This window comes from Coenobita brevimanus, chromosome 27 (assembly GCF_032717465.1).
Source record: "Coenobita brevimanus isolate Jiangsu-jjx chromosome 27, ASM3271746v2, whole genome shotgun sequence".
Taxonomy (NCBI): domain Eukaryota; kingdom Metazoa; phylum Arthropoda; class Malacostraca; order Decapoda; family Coenobitidae; genus Coenobita; species Coenobita brevimanus.
In genome coordinates this window covers 8,066,695-8,088,811 of record NC_136980.1, presented here as the reverse complement: position 1 = coordinate 8,088,811, position 22,117 = coordinate 8,066,695, and the positions used below count along the sequence as shown (strand labels likewise).

At 43.5% G+C, this 22,117-nt stretch overlaps 1 protein-coding gene across 1 annotated transcript in view; it reads right to left on the bottom strand.

Moving 5' to 3' along the window:
• Nucleotides 1-22,117, bottom strand: part of LOC145394561 (RAB6A-GEF complex partner protein 2) — an 80,208-nt gene that overhangs the window by 48,846 nt on the left and 9,245 nt on the right. Inside the window, exons 3-4 of the mRNA XM_080268402.1 lie at nucleotides 12,642-12,768; nucleotides 8,777-8,904 (exon numbers count right to left, since the gene is read on the bottom strand). Of these exons, the coding sequence (XP_080124528.1) occupies nucleotides 8,777-8,904; nucleotides 12,642-12,760 (247 nt within the window). The 5' untranslated portion in view covers nucleotides 12,761-12,768. The remainder of the gene's footprint in view (nucleotides 1-8,776; nucleotides 8,905-12,641; nucleotides 12,769-22,117) is intronic.

Here is a 22,117-nt window from a genome sequence, read left to right as displayed (position 1 = left end):
CCGATCCCCCACCCCTCTACCTTCCACCCTCCACCCTCCACTCTCCCTCCAATCCCCCACCCCCTGCCTCCCGCCTAAGCACATACAGTAATGCCGCATCACAGGCAAGCACGAGATTTTCGCGTTGTATGTGTCAATATTTATTCCTATCCTGGGTATTAGAGTGTCTGATTGAGGGAAAATAATTACAGATTCATGATTTTATGTTTCTAAGGTTGTTTCTGTAGCCTTTTATACATGTACCATGGATTTATTTGTTACCAGGCAGACATACATGTGCAGCGAGTGTTGCCTTTTCATTGACAAATGATTGTTAGTGTCTCCTTACTTTTTTCTGATTTATATTTCATGAGTTTCTCACATTTCCTGGTTATACTTATAACAACGTCAAATTTGAGAAATAATTTTGATCACTCTCTCTACTGCTACCTGTAAGTGCACAGGATGATATAGTTAGCAACAATAAACTAAACATACGTACATACAAAAGGCAAGCTCATAGGCTTACCCCCATGTCCTCACCCCCACAGCCTTGGACAGTACTAAGCAAAATAAGAGCAAAGTAAAATAAATTAGTCAGTAGTAACTAGTAAGTGATAGTTTTATATGGATCTTGTAACTGTTTAGTTTGTTTTTTGTAAAGAAAACATCTCAAGAATCATTCACAAATCATGTTTTTTTTTTTTATGCGAGGAAGAAGGAACCAAAGGCCATGAGCCCGCAGTAACAGTTCCCTCCAAGAGAAAAACAAAATACAATAGAGAGCCAAATTCAAGATCCAATCATTTTGAGATGCCTGGACACACTGCATTTGAAAGACTGGAGATCATAGGCAGCAGGAAATACAGACAGAGGGAGACAGTTCCAGAGCTGACCTGTTGCATAAATAAAAGACTGGGAGTAACGGTTAACTCTTGCATTAGAGAGTTGGACAGAAAAGGGATGAGAGTTTGCTGCTAGACGGGTGCTACGCGCCCGTCGTAGAGGTGGAGGAATGCAAGCAGACAGTTCAGAGGAGCAGTGACCATTAAAGTAGTGATAGAAAAGAGATAAAGATGCAACAGTGCGGCCAAGAGACAGAGATTGAAGGGAGTCAGTAAGAGGAGGAGAGTTAATGAGACGAAAAGCCTTTGACTCCACTCTATTGAGAAGAGCTGTATGTGGGGAGCCTCCCCACACATGAGAGTTGTACTCCACACAGGGGCGGATAAAACCCCTGTATAGAGTCAACAATTGTGCAGGGGTAAAGAAAGAGTGGAGTCGGCTTAGCACACCCAATCTCTTGGAAGCAGATTTTACAAGAGATGTAATATGATCTTTCCAAGATAAGTCCCGAGTAAATGAAACCCCAAGCATGTTCAAGGATGATGCAGGATTAAGCTGAATATTATTAAACATTAGTGGGTATACCTGTGGAAGATTTTGTCGGGTTGATAGGTGTAAGAACTGAGTCTTAGATGCATTAAAAACAACCATATTATTTTTACCCCAGTCAGAGATGCGAGCCAAGTCAGACATTAGGTGTGCCATAGCCTCATCCCTTGTTTGTTGAAGTAACTGTTGAGATGGGCGTTGCAGGAACCGAATGGAAAGGTGAAGGGTGGAGTCATCAGCGTATGAGTGGATAGGGTTAGATGTACAGCTTAGAAGATCATTGATGAATAAAAGGAAGAGAGTTGGTGATAGGACAGAGCCCTGAGGAACACCACTGTTGATAGATCTAGGAGAAGAACGATGGCCGTCTACAACAGCGGCTATAGAACGACCAGAAAGGAAGCTAGCGATGAAGGCACAGATAGAAGGATAGAAACCGTAGGAGGGCAGTTTGGAAATTAAAGATTTATGCCAGACTCGATCGAAAGCCTTTGAAATGTCAAGTGCAATGGCAAAGCTTTCGCCAAAGTTCCGAAAGGAGGATGACCAGGAGTCTGAAAGGTAGGTGAGCAGATCGCCAGTGGAGCGTCCCTGACGGAACCCATACTGACGATCGGAAAGAAGGTTGTAATAGGAAAGATGCCTTAAAATTTTTCTATTAAGAATTGACTCGAAAACTTTTGAAATACAGGACGTTAAAGCAATTGGACGATAGTTGGAGGGTTGGGAGTGGTCACCCTTCTTTGGGACTGGCTGAATGAGAGCAAACTTCCAGCAAGAAGGAAAGGTACAAGTTGACAGACAAAGGCGAAAGAGTTTGCCTAGGCAGGGTGTGAGATATAATGTACATATAATGTACATATATTAATGTTTTTTTTTTTTTTTTAATGGAAAAACATGGAAACAAACAATGCAATCATGTCGCCTATGCACCAAGAAATTACCTACCCACCGAGATGGCAATACTCACACGCTACCACACACCACTTGCTACACAACTTCCCATCATTTTTGCAGCACTTGTATAGTAAGTAGAGCTCTAGTGTTTTATAGGCAGGTGTGTATTACTTCCCTGTGCATGACTATGATATTTTTTTCTTTATTTGCAAACCTTGACTTTTTTCAAAAAAATGCGTCTCTCAAACGTGACCTTGGGACCTATTTGAGACCTGAAAGGGTTAACAGCATGTTGATTATTATCACGCTATACAGGCTACTAAATTAATCAGAGAGAGCAAACAATCCACCATCTCCATCCTGTGTATCCTCATACATGTGAAAAACTCATTTGGTATTGTATTATTCTGATTCATTACAAAAAGAATATTTCATTACCAAACTGGCCCACATTTGGTAATGAAAATACCAAATGGCAACCCTGACAGGGGAGGGGGGAGGGGGGAAGGAAGGAAGAGGTGAAGGGACCATGGTGTAACAGCTGTTCGGCGCCACGCAGCAATTTCAAATTATGGGTGGGAAAAAAGTCAGATTTTTTTCAAATTTTTTGCGGTTTTTGGCCCATTTTGGGAATATTGGATCCTGGGACAAAAATGTCCGGTTATTGGGGATGTCTGGAAAATGGGCGTCCGGATTTTACAGGGATTACTGTATTATTATTATTATTATTATTATTATTTTCACTCTCATCTTCAATGTCAGGACCAACCTGCCTAGCCTCAGGCTCCTATGCTTCTCATGAGGCTACACAGGATTAAATGATGGATGGATGGATGTGGGATTATTATTATTATATTATTATTATTATTTAGTGGTAGATGGGGCATTCACTGTCCACTCACTCGATTTAGTGCTGCTCTCGGGTGACTGCCCTTTTTTCTTTGTCCTTCCTTTCTTCCTCTTCTGCCTTTACTTCCTTCATTCTTTCCTCTTCCTTCTGCCTACAGGTGACTTTACACTTCCTCTTCTGTCTTTCTTTCCTTCATTCTTTCCTCTTCCTTCTGTTTATGGGTGACTCTGTACTACGTGACAAACCAAATGGTTTCCTATACAACAGTAAACCATTTACTACGCTGGGTGGTAACCACATAACCAAATTATGGTGCCCGGTGGTTTAGTGGGTAATTCCTGTGCAGGCTTCCATCCAAGGGATGGTTGGGGTTTATTGCTCACGTAATGCCACACAGGGATGAGTGAGGCTAGTCACTATCATATCAACTGTCAGGAACAACTTGCCTAGCCCCGAGCTCCTACACTCCTCATGGGGCAACACAGAAGTAGATGATGGATGGATGGATTATTGTCATTATTAACATTATTATTATTATTACCATTATTATTATTATTATTATTATTATAATACTAACACCATCATCATGAAGCTTCATAATCATCACTACCATAGCTATCACTTTTATTATCAACATCATATCTTCCCCATCTTCCCTAAACTGATCATCATCATCATCATCATGACTGTTAACAGACTTACTATTATTTTCATCATCATCCCCACTGTCAGGCATTTCATCCTGGCTTACATCTAATTTTATTTAACAATCTTAAATCCCAGGCAGCTAAAGGGACAAAAACTACCATCTCATTATCTCTCGCACAAGCAATTTCACACTCACGTGTCGTTTGTTGAATTTGTTCACCTTAACATGGCACAGATTTTTGTCCATTTGTAGCCTACTTCCTGTAGCTCAGTGGCAGAAGAGGACAATACAAAGGCCCTGCACTCTTTCCACAGCACTTCAGTATTCTAGTTCATTCACTTTAACTTGGCAAAGATTTCTGTCCTTGAGCAACTTATCTACCATAATGCAATGCTAGAAAAAGACACTACTATGACCCTGCCTGCTTTCCACAGTACAGTAATCCTCATACTATCCGGACGTCCACTTTCCGGACGTCCCCACTTACCGGACATTATCATCCCGGGATCCAATATTCCCAAAATGGTCCGAAAACTGCAAAAAATTTGAAAAAAATCCGACTTTTTCCCACCCGTAATTTGAACCTGGTGTGCGCGGCGCGGGACAGCTTTGTTTTGGTGTGTCATTCCTCCAATGTCCGCTAGAGCGCCCCACATCCTCCCCACTTACTGCCCGTCTCTTGTCGTGAGTGCACGTTCGTCGTCATGGCTGCCCATGTGCTCGCTTTTGTGGTGGTGCCTTACCTGCTGCAGGCTCTCCTTCTGCTCTCATGCTTCTTCTTCATGTGTGTGATGATGGCCCTGCCGCCTGAGAAGAGGAAGAGAGTGATTTTGACTCTGGAGAAGAAGAGGGAGATATTGGAGAAAGTGGATGCGGGATGGTCTTCGTCACGCATCTTTCTTGAGTTCAACCTGGCCCGATCTACTTTGTTTGATATTATGAGATCCCGAGACAAACTCATGCAGTACACAGCTGACTTCTCATCGAAAAGCAAACACAATGTGGAGAGGAAGATGATGTTTACTCCCAAGTATGCTGAAGTCGACCGCTCCGCGTTGATTTGGTATCGACAGCAACGTGTTGCTGGTGTGATGGTGCATGGCACGGAGCTGAAGGCTGCTGCTGAGAAGTTCACAAGACTTCACGACGCCCTAGACTTCAAGGCATCCGAGGGTTGGCTCTTCACGTTCAGTTACGACATGGCCTTACCAACCGTAAGTCTCATGGCGAAGCTTTGGACGCTAACGAGGGTGGAGTAGGGGAGTTTCAGCACAAGGTGAAGGGCTTGATCGACAGGGAGGGCCTCACTCTCGGTCACGTCACAACGCTGACGAAACTGGTTTATTCTATCGCTCTTTACCTACAAACACTCTAGCCGAGGAGACGGAGAAGAGTGTACCTGGCCGCAAGCTCTCCAAGCAAAGGATATCTGCTTTGTGTTGTGCTAATGCTAACGGCATGCACCGGCTTAAGCCCGTTATTGTTGGCCGTGCAAAGCAGCCTCGGTGTCTTCATGGGGTGATGGATGTCCTTCCTGTCGTTTGGTACCATTCCTTGAAGGCATGGTTCACAGGCCACAACTTCAAAGACTGGTTCCACCGCCATTTCGTCAAGGAGGTCATACATTACCAGACGGAGAAACTGGGAATCCCACGCGACCAGGTAAAGGGCCTCCTTCTCCTCGACAATGCACCTGTCCACCTGTGCAACAAAGACTTGGTGGCTGAGAATGTCCACATTAGGTGCATGTTTCTGCCACCTAATACTACTGCTCCCATCCAACCAATGGACCAAGGAGTGAACGTGGCAACGAAGCGGCTATACCGACGGAAGTTCCTGGACGAGGTGATGGTTGTTATCGAGGACGAGGACGAGCGCAGGGAGGGACGGGACACACGAGTCCAGCGGACTTTGGAAAACCTTCGCCGCTACAACATCAAGTATGCCATTTACAACTGGGCCAGTGCATGGAAGGAAATCCCTGTCAAGACTCTACAAAATGGTTGGTCTCGTCTGCTTCTCGGAATGGATGTGGAGCATGATTTCCTAGGTTTTGACATGGATGACTTCCATGCACATCTACGTGCGCATGGGGACGATGTTGATGTGGATGAAGTGCGTGAGTGGTTGGATGACGACGAGGGCGATCCTGGGTATCAGACTCTGTCTGATATCGAGATCACATCTTCAGTTGCAGGTGTCAGTACCCAGCTTGAAGATTCCAATGAGGACGGCGATGATAATGCGGACTCCTCTCAGCATGACACTACTCCAGCCATCCCCAAGCTGAGCGCACTCCGGGAACACCTAAAGTTCGTTCTGGACTACCTGGAACACCCGGACTGCGACAGGGAGATGGGGCCCTTGGGACTTGTGGAGGAAGTGCGTGCTTTCAGGCAGCGCATCATTAATCGTAAGAATCGTCGTTCCTTGCGTCAATCAACGACTGACAGCTTTTTCAGGCCTGTGACCCCCGCTGTGCCCAGCCCTGGCTCCACTCCGTTGCCTCCCCAAGACAGGCCCTCATGCTCCGAGCCACAGCCCAGCACATCAGCCACGGTGGAGTCACCGCTCGACGTGAGTTTGCGCCTATCTTCAGAGTCATCTGCAGTGGGTATGCCATCACCACGACCCAGCGACGCCCCCTAGGTCACCTGCATGTGCTACTCTCAGACTCTGACAGCGATTAGATGCCAAGAACTTCTCCACTAGACCACACAGGAATTTACAGTGTTGTGCAGTGAAAAAAAAACAGTGCATAGTGTTAAGAAATTTGAGTTCTGAATGCAAAGACAAAGATTTAATGGACTGTAAATGTAACGTAAATTAACTTGAGTGTGTTTTGTTTAGAAAATGGTTTCAAGAGTGGAAAGACTTAAAGTGCAGGGTGCAACACTTATTTCATTAAGGTACAATGGAGCGCACGTAAGACAAGAGTGCGCAATGTTAAGAGAATGGAATTCTGAGTGCAAATGACTAAGTTCTGTGCAAGACTTCATGAACAGTGTACTACAAGTGCTTCAGGAAATCCTTCTTACTGTCAGAGTCTGAAAGGAGACGCGTTATTCATCGAGATGGCCAGGGACTTGCTGTAAGTACCCAGAATGTTTCATATTGTACTGTATTATCCATGCTGTACTTACCTCTAACACCTCATTTCACTCATGTCCCTTATTGGTGTGAATAGGGTCTAAGGTGCTATGCATGTGCAGCAGGGAGGTATTTCTCTGAGTTAGGGTCCATAAGTACCAGTCCAGGACCCAGGGACTTGTTGTAAGTTACCGGTACCCAGAATGTTTAATATTGTATAAACTCACCTCAAAACACTCATTTTATGGTTCTTTTGCATTTATTTGTCTTTTATGTCCCTTATTGGTGTGATTTGGGTCTTAAATAGGTGCTATGCATGTCCAGAGGGAGTTGTATAGGTGTTTTTCTGAGTTAGGGTCCATAAGTACAAGTCCAGGAGGCTGGTGCCCACTATCCAGACAGGACCACTTTCCGGACATGCCTTTGGCTCTATTACGTCGGATAGTGGAGGGAATACTGTACTGCTCTATCACTAGCACCTTACTCAAGTGTTAATCTATTGTTATTACTCTGTACTGAAGATTGAAAGTTGGCAATTTTATGCCTAGTTAAAGTTAACAAAGTACAGTATGCTCTAACAGTACGTGTGATCACAGTGAACGAATCGCATAGTACACAAGTGACCAAAAATCATAACCATAAAACGTTGAATGCACGAGTTTAGCCCACAATAAGCAAGGCAAAGGCAAGGAGTGGCCCAAAACCGTTATTTTCCCAGATTATGCAACCCCGCATGACACACCCGTCCTGACGTTAGAGGCTTGTGAGGAAGGTGCTTAAGAGGAGTCTACAGTAAGATCTCGCCCATAACGACTTTGACAAAAACGTTTCCTGCAATAATGGTAAGTTAGAATAGATACCCAGTTTCTATAACTACGTTTGGATTCACTTGAATGATGGTTATTTTGCGAATGCCAAGTTGTTATACTGCATACATGTCCAAAACAAGATAAGGAATGAAACAAAGAAGAAGAGATGAATGAAATCGCCGAAAATTTGAGCAGTAGCGAGGAGGAGATGGAGGATCCTCCCCTTGCCACCTCCCCTGACTCGCCTGCTGCCATCCCCTCCACCTCCACTGCCCAACCTGACTCACCAGCTGCCTCCCCCTCCACCTCCACAGCCCCACCTGACTCACCTGCTTCACCTGGCATACCTGCAACCCCCACCATAATGATTGCTGCTGCATTCTGTATAAAATATAACATCTGACATGCCATAAACTTCTTCGCCAAAGCCTGGAATAATACAACACTGGAAACCATTAAACACGCATGGTGCGGCCAGGGCAGTGGGGGCACTCTGAGCATGTTGCCGCGCCTCGGAACCCCTGCTATTTAAGCCATCAGGACTGTCGTTACTGTTTTTACAGTGACCGACCATATTTTTGTTATTTTTGCTGTATCTGTAGTGTATGTCTTAAAAATTTTTCCCTTTATTAAACAGTATCTCTAAAGTTAAAAAAATATCAAGGTTTGATGGGGTCCTGCCCTTCTGTTATTTTTCCCAAAAGATTATGTATTCATAGTACGTGAAATCACAGTGCGCGAGGTCATGGACCTTTCAACCACTCACGCACTGTATACTCTTTTCTACTCTAGATCATTTTACTGTTATATATAGCCCTTTTTCATATTCTAATTGTTTATATGGTTACCATTCAAAGTAAATGGTTTCCTGGGCTACAGAAACCATTTTTCTCATCATAAGTAGAGAGTCAAATGAAGGTGTCTTAAGTGAGTGGATGGTGAGCATTACCTGAGTAAACAAATCTATTAGACCTGCTAGCTTTCGTACCAGCTCTATACTCAGTTTTCTTAGGGCTGAATGGAGAGAGAAAGACCCTACCTCACTGACACATACAGTGAGAAAGATAAACAGGGGGAAAGAGAGAGAAAATAGAGAAAATAACCTACCAGCATTAGTGACAGCTCTCTCTTCGGCCTGCTTGGGGCTGGAAGGTGGTAGTCGGACCCGAGACTCATTGACGGAGCACTGGCAGTGAATTTGAGCACTGCCCCATGCTAACACCTCACATACATCACTGCAGCCAAAACAAATGATTACTATAGCAGATCTGTTTTCATCTAATGGAACTGAACCACTCTTACAACTGAATACTAGGCTGTGGTTGCATGAAACTCGATTTTTAGTTGTTTGATTGGAATAAGTCTCCTTGCTTACTTGTGACACTTATCTTCCAGTCTGAGTAAACTTCATCATCAACTGAACTAAAAGGGGTTAGTGATTTTTGCTAGATGAAAAAAAAATCCTTACATCACAAAACATCACTGAAAACATATGAAAATGCAATAATTCCTTGTTTAACACGTAAGTAAAGTTTTCATCATCATCATCTCCAACATCTTGTTCCCCCCTAAGAACCTCCAAACGGGGAGGGAAGGAAGGACGGAATAATGAAGAATTAGCAACACAACATAATATGGCTATATGGCACTATAGGAGCAAATGGAAAATAAAGACCAGAAGAAACACAGAAATATCAAGAGGGGAAAGACAGAAGAGCAGAAGAGAACAGTGGGGAGAGAAAGACTGGAGACAAAAAGGTCCCTTTTAGTTGCCTCTTATGACAAGCTGGAATACTGGGGAAGTATTCTTCCCCCCACCTGCCCCAGGGGGACTCCTAAACAGGGGATGGTCATGACAGAAACACCAAGTTACCTTATGCTCACACACTTTCCTCAAACTCTCAAACATTCCTCTACCTCTTTGTTCTCTTTCACCAATATAATATTCAACTTTATTCCATAACACAAGAGGAAAGGTTATCATATTCATAGCTGCAAATCTCTATTATTACATGACTGGGTGTATCTGTTTGCCTTTGTATTTAACCGTTCCACGTCGGGAGAGTTTTTATGGCTGGATGTCCCACACACAGGGGTTCTGAGATATATAAAGAGAATTGTTTTGCCAAAATATTCCTCACCCTGCCCTTGGGTGGGAAAGGAGGTCCGGATGATGATGATGATGATGATGATAAAATATTCCACACCAAAAAATCGACCATAGTTTTCTGTGTAAAATGATGTCCAACATAATGTAAAAAATAAGAGTAATTATAATTACCTGTTTTCTCAGCTGTCAAAACCTGTGATGCTTGAGCTCCTCCACTCCAACATGTATGCCATTTGGTATAATAATAAACTCAAAGCTGTTTTTTTTTTTTTTTTTAATAGCACCTTCATTTTCACTCACTTTCATCTGACAATTCTGAGTCGTCATACATCACTTTCATCAGATCCAAGTACAGTAGAAATTAGAGCAGCCAAAGGCTGTCATGGCAGCAGAAACATGTACCTCGTGCTTCAACATATTTCTGGTAAGTGACGAAAATGATACACAATAAAACAGTCCTCCCATGATGGCAACACCTCAGTATTGCCACCTCCTGATACGTGAACCATTATTGGGGCCCCAGTACTGGCGCGCAAATATAAAAAGTCCAGAACACGTATACGTGCCACCCAATGGCTACAGACTTTTTTTCGTGGCACTTATACATGACACCTGAAGTGAAAGGGTAAATATTAGCGGCAACAGTAGCTGCAATCTAATACTCATCTAAATGTGAACACATTAAACTGCTGGATTAAGTTACCTTTCTTGCAGCCTATCATCCTCCTTTTAGGGGGCAGGGAGGAAGCTAAGTGTATTTGTATACAGGCAGTGAACCAACCCAGTCATCTTTGTGTCGCCACGTGAAGGCATCCCATTTCAGTACGATAAAAAGTCCACAACCAGTTTAAGAAATTAGTGGTACATGGTAATGACATAATGGACGAGTTGTCGGTTCTGGATAAACATGGCCAGTGCACTCTGCCATGTACTTAAAAACTTACGGTATATGTATCTTTTAATTTAATTTATCATTTGCACTGAACAAGACGTGATAACTTTAATTCTTTGCGGCTGGAGGGAAGGAGCCGCCATGTTGGCGATGACGTCAGCATTCACACTGCAGACGACGCTCCAATCCATCACACAATACTTTACCAGTAACAGAGATGATAGTTGCACCTACATGGCCACCGTAGATCCAAACTACCCCCTTCAGGTATGTTGTGAAGGAATATTTTTCATGGTGTAAATATGGTGGTACCTGTTAGGTAAGTAAATTGTGGTGAAATCAACCAGAAGTAGCTTTACAGCTACACCATTCCCGAGCAGTGCTCGTACCTCATGAGGTGGGAAGTGTTAAATGTATGCCGTACAGTATCAGTTGTATGAGTTTATGATGGTATTATGCTCATATCATAATATCTGACCTCTTCATTATTAATGTTCTGAAGAAAAAAAAGTTCCAGTGACTCAACTACGGTACTTCAGGGGAGTGTGGCGAAATACCGAATCGGCAGTCATTTACAGAATCAACACCGAATTGGCACTTTTTAATTGGTAAGTGTTATAGATTTTATCACCATAGAGGTTCATACTCACCTAATTATTCGAAATCTGGTCAAATTTTTGTATTTATTTTACCTTTTAAAAAAATCCGGATTCACAGCGAAAACATGCTAAAATTAGCGGAAGTGTTTCTCCTTTAGCTGAACAGCTTGCCTGGGCAGACTTCTGCTTTGTATAATTATTAATTTAACAAACAAATGCACTTATTTACCCTTAAAATCAGTATCTGTGCAAAACAGAAGTCTGTCAAGGCATGTTGGCGATCTAAAGTAGAAATACCTGCTAACCTTAGCACGTTTTCGCTCTGACTCCTAATATTCTATTAATAATTAAATAAAGCATAGTTTTTTAACTGAATTTCAGATAATTAGGTGTGTATGAAGCTATATGGTGAAGAATATAATATTTTCACAACAGTAAAGACTGCATTCCAGCAATGGGAACTTCCGACGAGCAGCCAGCCACCACTGCTTTCGTTTATTGTTATTGGCTGGTATACAGAGGAATATTTTCCCTACTGTGCTTTTGTCAGTGCACTTACACATTGGAACGAAACATTAGCAATTATTCCTCTTGTCACTGGACATTCTTAGAGGTCAGAAATAAGCACAGTGTATCCTGGCTAAACATTAACAAAGCAGACTATGCTGCCTCAGTGTGAGTCGTGACGTCACGACCAATCACAGGCCGTTTCAGTGTCACGTGATTTTTCGGCTACTTTATCTATGATTTTTTCAAGTTTCTGTACATCTTTATTAGAAATAATGATTGACATAGTTATTTTCTGAGTATCTTTTACCCATACAAGTATCTAACTTCAAAAAAATTTTGACCGGAAACTCGTCCATTGTCTGTTCCAGCTGTATCAACCCTGATCCTTCACTGCATATTACAGGCACTTAATAATGAACAGTGCGCTATGTGTACAGTGTTGATAACTCTCAAAGGATGGGATGTGGTAGGATCTAGTTTAAAAAAAAAAAAAAAAAAAAAAAAGTGGGACATGTGAAATAGGTCTGATTCACACATCACTGTGAGGAGGAATACACTGAGGTGGTTTGGCCATGTGGAGAGGATGGAGGGTGAAAGACTGATGAAGAGAGTGTATGTGAGTGAGGTGGAGGGGGGAAGAGGGAGGGGGAGGCCGAGGATGAGATGAAGGGATGGGATGGAGAGGTATATGAGAGGGGGGGGGGGTGTGAGTTGGGAGTGGGGGAGTGAAATGCCAGAGGACAGGGCGACATGGAGGCGATTTGTTTGTGGCCACCCCAAACGGGCTTGAGGCATCTGGCAATAGATAGATAGCTAGACACACATCACTCAAGCTCATGGAACCCTAGAGCATATCTTTACCTTGACTGTGCAGTAAGTGCAGGGTCTAATGCTGGTGCGGTCACAGTAACACACACTTGAACCGTGTCACCGGCCAGATGTACCCCACCACCCACCACCTGGGCCTCCACCTCCACCATAATGATGCCTGCAACACAAAATATTGTAACAAATCTCTGGATATCACATACAGTGTCCCTCTCTGGATCTGGTAAGAAGTAACTGCATACCCTATATAAATACAAGGTACAATACTATATAAAGTACAGTATACTGCACTGACAAAAACAATGCAGTACAAATGAAAGCAAACAGCAATATATCTGTTGGTCCTTTTGTGGCTGTTTGTTATAGGGATGGTTATAACTAGCAAAACTATTCTACTAGAAAACAAAAATTTTCTTCTAAAATGGTTGTTAAGAAGTAGGAATGGCAAAAGTGCACTGATAAGAGATGAAAAAAAGCACAGAAACAGGAGAACATTGAGGATGGGAGGAGATTTGGAGGCTTATACCCATTACTACACTCCACCAGCTACAAGTTTATGGATAAAGTGTGGAATGTTGTAATGGGTATAGGGCTCCAAATCTCCTCCCATCCTGAATACTCTCATGTTTCTGTGCTGTTTTCATCCCCTATCTGTGCACTTTTGTCATTCCTACTTCTTAACTATCATTTTAGAAGAAAATTTTTGTTTTCTAGTTAATGATCTTTTTGTGGAACTACTGTATATTTATGCACAAAGCAGGAGTTGACTTGGATTGTTACATGCATAGCATACTGAAATACTAAAACAAGGGTGCTTTCCGGTGAAAAGAAGTGTTTTGGTAGGTTCTTTAAATGAAGGTGAGCTGTAGCCAACCAATATTGCACAAAATGGCGTACTTAACTTACACGAGACTACGATGTGATTTTCAAGCTGTAACTTGCGAACCGTAGCCTGAATGTTTTTCTAAACATGAAAAGAAACATCTACACTTGACAAACAGCATTTTGGTGTACAATACGCTAGCGTATGCCTTTTTGTTTTGGAGTTACAACTGATTAATATGAAAGAAGGAAAGAAATATGAATAAAATCGATAATTTTGTGGTTCAATTTTGCGACTCCTAAGAAGGTTAACAAGACTTTGCAAGTACTTTTGCACTTGAAGGTCTTTTAGTCTACAAGCTTAGAACTAAGCTTTGCGACTTTTCTTGCGAATGCTCCTTTCACGGATCCACCTGGTGAACAAGCCTACATCTTTTCTATCCTTAATGACCTAGAGCAGCTTGTACAGCACCCTACCCGTATCCCTGACCGCCTTGGAGAGAGCTCCAACATACTTGACCTCTTCCTCACAACTAATCCTTCTGCTTACTCTGTTAATCTTTTCTCTCCGTTGGGCTCCTCCGATCACAACCTTATTACCTTAACCTGTCCTATCACTCCGGTACGGCCTGTGGACCCTCCAGGGAAACGTCGTCTGTGGCATTTTGGAGCCGCAGACTGGGAGGCCCTCAGGCAATACTTCTTTGACTTTCCCTGGAATGATTATTGCTTCCATAGCCGTGAGCCATCTGAGTGTGCCTTGCACATTACGGAGGTTATTCTCTCGGGCATGGAAGCATACATTCCTTTCTCATTTCCTTTGACTAATGCAAGAAAGCCTTGGTTTAATCACGCTTGTTCTAATGCTGTCCGCAACAAGGAGAGGGCCTACAAAAGGTACCGGAGCCAACCCACCCCTGAATCACATCATCTTTACGTTTCTGCCCGGAATCGTGCTAAGTCTGTTCTTCGCTATACTAAAAATAATTTCATCCATACTAAATGCTCTCAACTCTCCAACTCGAATTCTTCCCGCTCCTTCTGGCATCTTGCCAAAAATCTTTCTAACAACTTTACCTCATCATCCTTCCCTCCTCTTTTCTACTCTGATGGTTCTGTAGCTATTTCTTCTACTGATAAAGCAGATCTCTTCGCACAGACTTTCTCCTCCAATTCTACCTTAGACGATTCCGGTGCTGTTCCTCCATCACTTCCCCCCTCTGACTTCCTCATGGCTGACATTAAAATTTCTTCAGTTGATGTATTTTCTGCCATCACTGGCCTCAGTACTAACAAGGCATATGGGCCTGATGGGGTCCCTCCTGTTGTTCTCAAGAACTGTGCTTCTGTGCTTACACCCTGCCTAGGCAAACTCTTTCGTCTTTGTCTGTCAACTTGTACCTTTCCTTCTTGCTGGAAGTTTGCTCTCATTCAGCCAGTCCCAAAGAAGGGTGACCACTCCCAACCCTCCAACTATCGTCCAATTGCTTTAACGTCCTGTATTTCAAAAGTTTTCGAGTCAATTCTTAATAGAAAAATTTTAAGGCATCTTTCCTATCACAACCTTCTTTCCGATCGTCAGTATGGGTTCCGTCAGGGACGCTCCACTGGCGATCTTCTCACCTATCTTTCAGACTCCTGGTCATCCTCCTTTCGGGACTTTGGCGAAAGCTTTGCCATTGCACTTGACATCTCAAAGGCTTTCGATTGAGTCTGGCATAAATCTTTAATTTCCAAACTGCCCTCCTACGGTTTCTATCCTTCTATCTGTGCCTTCATCGCTAGCTTCCTTTCTGGTCGTTCTATAGCCGCTGTTATAGACGGCCATCGTTCTTTTCCTAGATCTATCAACAGTGGTGTTCCTCAGGGCTCTGTCCTATCACCAACTCTCTTCCTTTTATTCATCAATGATCTTCTAAGCTGTACATCTAACCCTATCCACTCATACGCTGATGACTCCACCCTTCACCTTTCCATTCGGTTCCCGCAACGCCCATCTCAACAGTTACTTCAACAAACAAGGGATGAGGCTATGGCACACCTGATGTCTGACTTGGCTCGTATCTCTGACTGGGGTAAAAATAATATGGTTGTCTTTAATGCATCTAAGACTCAGTTCTTACACCTTTCAACCCGACAAAATCTTCCACAGGTATACCCACTAATGTTTAATAATATTCAGCTTAATCCTACATCATCCTTGAACATGCTTGGGGTTTCATTTACTCGGGACTTATCTTGGAAAGATCATATTACATCTCTTGTAAAATCTGCTTCCAAGAGATTGGGTGTGCTAAGCCGACTCCGCTCTTTCTTTACCCCTGCGCAATTGTTGACTCTATACAGGGGTTTTATCCGCCCCTGTGTGGAGTACAACTCTCACGTGTGGGGAAGCTCCCCTCATACAGCTCTTCTCAATAGGGTGGAGTCAAAGGCTTTTCGTCTCATTAACTCTCCTCCTCTTACTGACTCCCTTCAACCTCTGTCTCTTCGCCGCACTGTTGCATCTTTATCTCTTTTCTATCGCTACTTTAACCCTTTAACCGCGGGTATTGTTTTGGTCTGACTGTCCTCTCCCGCGGGGGTTTCAGCCAAATGTAAACAAACCTTTAAACCTTAATAACTCTGCACAGAATAAAGCTAGAGAAAAAAATAAGGTACCATTAGAAAGTACTAACCTTCAGCTTTCCATTGATGTAGGTTTCATGACTTTGTTGACTTTCACAGGACGGGCAGTGCCGTTAGAAGTGAGGGGTGTAAAATCACTATTTTTCGCTCACACATCATTACCTTCGTTCATACACCATTACCAAATGCCAACCTCATTCTGATAATAATACTATAAACATATATGAACACTGCACATACGATAAACACCCACTCTGTGTTCACTGAGGCAGGTAAAAGGCACTGTAATTACCTGCACTTCACTGCCACATCAGCGGTGTTGTAATCACTATTTTTCGCTCACACACCATTACCAAATGCCAACCTCATTCTGATAATAATACTATAAACATATATGAACACTGCACATAAGATAAACACCCACTCTGTGTTCACTGAGGCAGGTAAAAGGCACTGTAATTGCCTGCACTTCACTGCCACATCAGCGGTGTTGTAATCACTATTTTTGGCTCACACACCATTACCAAATGCCAATCACATTCTGATAATAATACTATAAACATATATGAACACTGCACATACGATAAACACCCACTCTGTGTTCACTGAGACAGGTAAAAGGCACTGTAATTGCCTGCACTTCACTGCCACATCAACATGTGTTGTCACTCACACAGCTGGACAGATACTGATGCGCGCTTGGTCAGGGGTGAGGTGGGGGGCCCAGGGGGTGGGAGGTGGGGCCCCAGGGGGGAAAGAGGGAGGTGGAGGTCGGCTGGAGTGAAAGAACTTAATAGCTACTCTCCCTTGAAACAATTGGCGCATGGAAAAAATGCGGGGTATTCAAAATATTCACAAACATTCGAGAATGACACCCGCGGTTTGGTCCAGTTTTTGCAACGTCATTCTGGAATGACACCCGCGGTTAAAGGGTTAATGGTCACTGCTCCTCTGAACTGTCTGCTTGCATTCCTCCACCTCTACGACGGGCGCGTAGCACCCGTCTGGCAGCAGACTCTCATCCTTTTTCTGTCCAACTCTCTAATGCAAGAATTAACCGTTACTCCCAGTCTTTCATTTATGCAACAGGTCAACTCTGGAACTGTCTCCCTCTATCTGTATTTCCTGCTGCCTATGATCTCCAGTCTTTCAAACGCAGTGTGTCCAGGCATCTCAAAATGATCGGATCTTGAATTTGGCTCTATATTGTATTTTGTTTTTCTCTTGGAGGGAACTGTTACTGCAGGCTCATGGCCTTTGGTTCCTTCTTCCTCGCATAAAAAAAAAAAAAAAAAAAAAAAAACACTGTAAGAGAGGACGCCACTCTGAACCTGCGCCATTCCTACTTCATGAGTGCTACTGCACTCCATGATGCATTAAAAACAAGGAGAAAAATTCAGGCAGGCTCCCTCTCACTCACCAAATCCGCATGGACATTAGCCTATTTTTCAGACATGGGGCTGAGGTCTGGCCCCAGCTTTATGCCCTCAGCCTCGAGGCCACAATTTCAGGTTCTCAGCCTTGCCCTCTGCCTCCAAAAACAGTCCTGGCTTCAGCCCCAATTTTACAAATACAGGTATTACGTGTGCTGCTGTCAGGTGTCTGCCCTTTCCTCTCCTCCATCCTTCTTTCCTTCCGTCCTCTTTTCTTTCTTCTTTCATTCATTCTTTCCTTATCCTCCTGCCTACGGGTAACTTTACACTCCCTCTTCTGTCTTTCTTTCCTTCATTCCTTTTCCTTACATTAGCTTGTCACTCAGTGACTCTACACTGAGTGACAAGCCAAATGGTTTCCTGTACACCAGGAAACCATTTACTACACTGGGTGGTAACCATATAACCAAATTTTGGTGCCTGGTGCTTTAGTGGGTAATTATTGTGCTCCAATTGGATTGAGCCAGTGAAGGTTTATATCCAAGGAGTGGTTGGGGTTGATTGCTCACGTAATGCCACTCAGGGATGAGTGAGTCTGGTCACTCTCATCTTAAATGTCGGGACCAACTGCCTAGCCCCGGGCTCCTATGCTCCTCATAAGGCAATGTAGGATTGGATGATGGATGGCTGGATGGACAATATGCATCGAAGTCCTATAAATCCAATGAAAATTTTTCATTTTATTCTTGCTATCCCCAAACATCTTTATTCAACTTCAGAGACTTTCTGAATGGGAGAGGAGGTTAGATACTGCACAGCCTTCACTAAAAGACATCCTCTCAAAGGTGAATAAAATCATCATGAGGCAGCAAGCATAAATCAATGAAACATGTTATCAAACTATCTATCTATCTATCTATTGCCAGACGCCTCAATCCCGTTTGGGGTGGCCACAAACAAATCGCCTCCACGTCGTCCTGTCCCCCACCATTCACTGCCCTGCTCCAAACTCACACCCCCCTCTCTCATATACCTCTCCACCCCATCCCTCCATCTCATCCTCGGCCTCCCCCTCCCTCTTCCCCCCTCCACCTCACTCACATACACTCTCTTAGTCAGTCTTTCACCCTCCATCCTCTCCACATGGCCAAACCACCTCAGTGTGTTCCTCATAACACTTCCTATCTCATCCACATCCACACCACAACGCTCCTTGATATCCTCATTCGTCAGCCTGTCTCTCCATGTGACTCCACAGGCTTCTCTTAAATAACTCATTTCCACTGCTCTCACTCTTGACTTGTGTCCTTCCAACAATGTCCAAGCTTCACTTCCATATGTTAGAGTTGGTATCACAATACTGACATGTACAGTACTCTCGCGTCCAGCACGGTAATATTGTCATGCATGGGTCACGTGTTGGACCAAAAACGTGTTGGACTAACAATAGAGCTTTTGGGGAAAAATGAATTATGTCAGCAACCCTCAGAAAAGTCACCCTAAATACCTACATATACCTATACATATATTGGTACTATTGTAATTATAATAAATGGTACTGTGCTATGAATGATAACTAACCTTTTAGGATAGTGTTGGTGGGCTTGCTGGGAATGGAAGGTGGTATCCAAGGCTGTAGTTAGTCCTACTGGGTCCCCGGAGGATGGCTGCTGGCGTCACTAGCGGGTAATGGCTGTTGCTCCTCCTCAACCTCCCTCATAAATCCTTCGAAATCACACTCAGAATCACTATCTTCGTCCACAGCCATGGAAGGTCCTGCTTCTGCCTGTCCTAGCACTGTGATCCTTGGCAAAGTGCATGCTTCTCACACTGTTGCCAGAGCCCCATCTCGTGACTGTGGAAAGTGATCGCTGTCGCTGACTCGGTAGAGAATAAGGAGAAGCAACTTTGTTTATAAACTGGTACGCACGTCGATGAGAAGGGTTTCAAAACAATTGATATTTATTCTAAAATATTAATATGTATTCAATGTCAGGCTAAATGTTCAATGCTGTAGTAAGATACATTCTCTGTCGAGTCGCCTGGGTTTTGGTCACACTGTTTGGCCGTCGTATGCTCGGCAGGAATCCATCCAGATGAATTCCAAATGCCCGTGGTATCGATGGCAATTTTACTACATTACCGTTCCGATTTACCATCGTATCCTCGGTAAACCTGGTATGAAGTGCCGTGTGATAGCCTTCGGCTGCCAGGATCTTGTCTAAAGTTTTTTATTATGATCACGTTGGCTTCATTCATGTCGTAGGCCTTGGCAATGTCAACTTTCCTCTCACCTTTCTTCTTCCTCTCGATGCTTTCTAGCTTGGTGGCCTGAGGGAGGTGCCGACGCTTCTTGGGGTTCTCAGAAGGCTTCCTAGGCATTGTGAGCAGGGTAAAATGCAGTAACAAGGGCAGAAAATGCAGCAAGAAAAAAGCACCTTCCAATGCAATTATGCGACTGAGTGGCACTGTGGCGGGAGAAATGTAAACAAAACATCATGTGACACCAGAAGCGTTTTTAATTGGGCGGCATCACAATCACGTCACGATAGCAGGCGGGGAAGGCTACTTGATCAGAAGTTTTTCATTGGCTATCATCATCATGGGAATGTCCAGTATGACCGTGTTGGACAGGGGGTGATCGTGCTAGAGTGAACTCTGCGGATTTCGCCCACTTCTCGGAGCTCTGTGCGTGTTATGCTAACACACTCGTGTTGCAGTAATTAAATCGTATTAAATAATACTAATTAATTGCTCTCCGTGCTGGACTCGAATCGTGCTGGACTAACGCGTGTTGGACGCGAGGGTACTGTAGTAACTTTTTCACTTCCATGCTAACTTCTCTGTTTCTTATCACTGCTTTCAAAGAACCAGCAACCTTTCTTCCCTGCTGTACCCTTTCAAGCACTTCACCCTCCAAACCTCCATCCTTACTCATCACACTACCCAAGTACTTAAACGTACTCACATTTTCCAATTCCTCACCATCCAACCTCGCTGTACATTCACTGACTTCACCTCTCTCAAAGACCATCACTTTACTCTTCCGTACTTTCATCTTTAGATTCCGTTTCTTGCACACTCTCCCAAACTCATCCACCAAGCCTTGCAGCTCCCCTTCGTCTTCACTCAACAACACAGTATCATCTGCAAACAACAGTACAGGGAGTTTCCAAACACTATCCTCTCTCACCAGGGCCACTCCAACATCCACTACCCTACCTTGTACCTCTTTTATTACCCCATCCATGTACAGATTGAACAACCATGGTGACATGACACATCCCTGTTTCAACCCAACCTCCAAAGAGAAAAATTCACTTAGTTCACCATCCACATTCACTGCAGCCTTAGCACCATCATACATACTCTTCACACAGTATTCAACAACTTTCCATCTACTCCATATATTCTTAATACTTTCCACAATCCTTGTCTATCCACCCTGTCATATGCTTTCTCCAAATCCATGAAAGCCGCATACAACTTAACTTCTTTCCCTTCTCTAGAAACTTTTCGCCTAAAGATCTATGAATGAATATCTGATCTACACAACCTCTTCCCTTCCTAAAGCCTCCCTGTTCTTCTCCAACTAATTCCTCTGTTCTTTCTCTAACTCTGTCAATAAGTATCCTACCATACACTTTTCCTATTATACTAAGAACACAAATGCCCCTATGATTACCACACACTTCTTTTTCCCCTTTTCCTTTGTACAAGGGAATAATTATACCTGACTTCCAATCCTCCGGGACTCTACCTTCCTCCCAGGCCAATCTGCGCATCTTCCACATCCATTCTACTACTGTCTCTCCCCCATGCTTCAGCATTTCACCACACACTCCATCAATTTATGGGGCTTTCCCCAATTTAACTTTCTTCATTGCTTCCTGTCTTCTCACCTACCTCCTTCTCCCAGCCATTCCCCAGCCACTTATACTCGCATTACTTCCATCCTGTACGTTCAACAATTCCTTAAAGTGTTCTCTCCATCTGCTCACTTTTTCTCCCTTCTCGACTAGTAATCTACCATTTTTATCTTTCACTCCCCTGCTAACCTCACTTCCACCCTGTCTTACTCTCTTCACCTCTTTCCAGAACATCTTCTTAAAGTCCCTCCACTTTACACTCAAATTCCTTCCAAATTCCTCATCCACTCTCCTCTTACTCTCTCTTACTAATCTTTTCACCTCTCTCTTTCTTTCTACATATAACTCTCTCTTAAGCCTCTCAACTTCTTCCACGCCCCTATTTCTCATCCATTCATTGTATGCTTTCTTCTTTAGTGACACAGCCTGTCTCACCTCTTCAGTCCACCACGCTGTTCCTTGCACCCCCCTCCATTTTCTCTTCCTCCCACACACCACATCACATGCTGTGCATATTTCTTCTGTTATCAAACTACAGGGTTAAAAAGTACAGTACAGTAATCTATTTTACACATGAAATACAGGATGGCTCAAAAACAGCACTCCACTAGAAACGCACATACCATACATGTTACAGGGACAGCTCAGTGGGTGTGGTTGAGGCATCTGGAGTAGGATATAAATAACTAATGCATGGTACATAGCTACTGATAACACTGAGTGAGGAGCTGTCCCTGCACCATATGAGAAATTGTCCAGCAGTGTGGAAGTGGAGTGTTATATAAGGGCATATTACTGTACTGTATGTTACAGGACA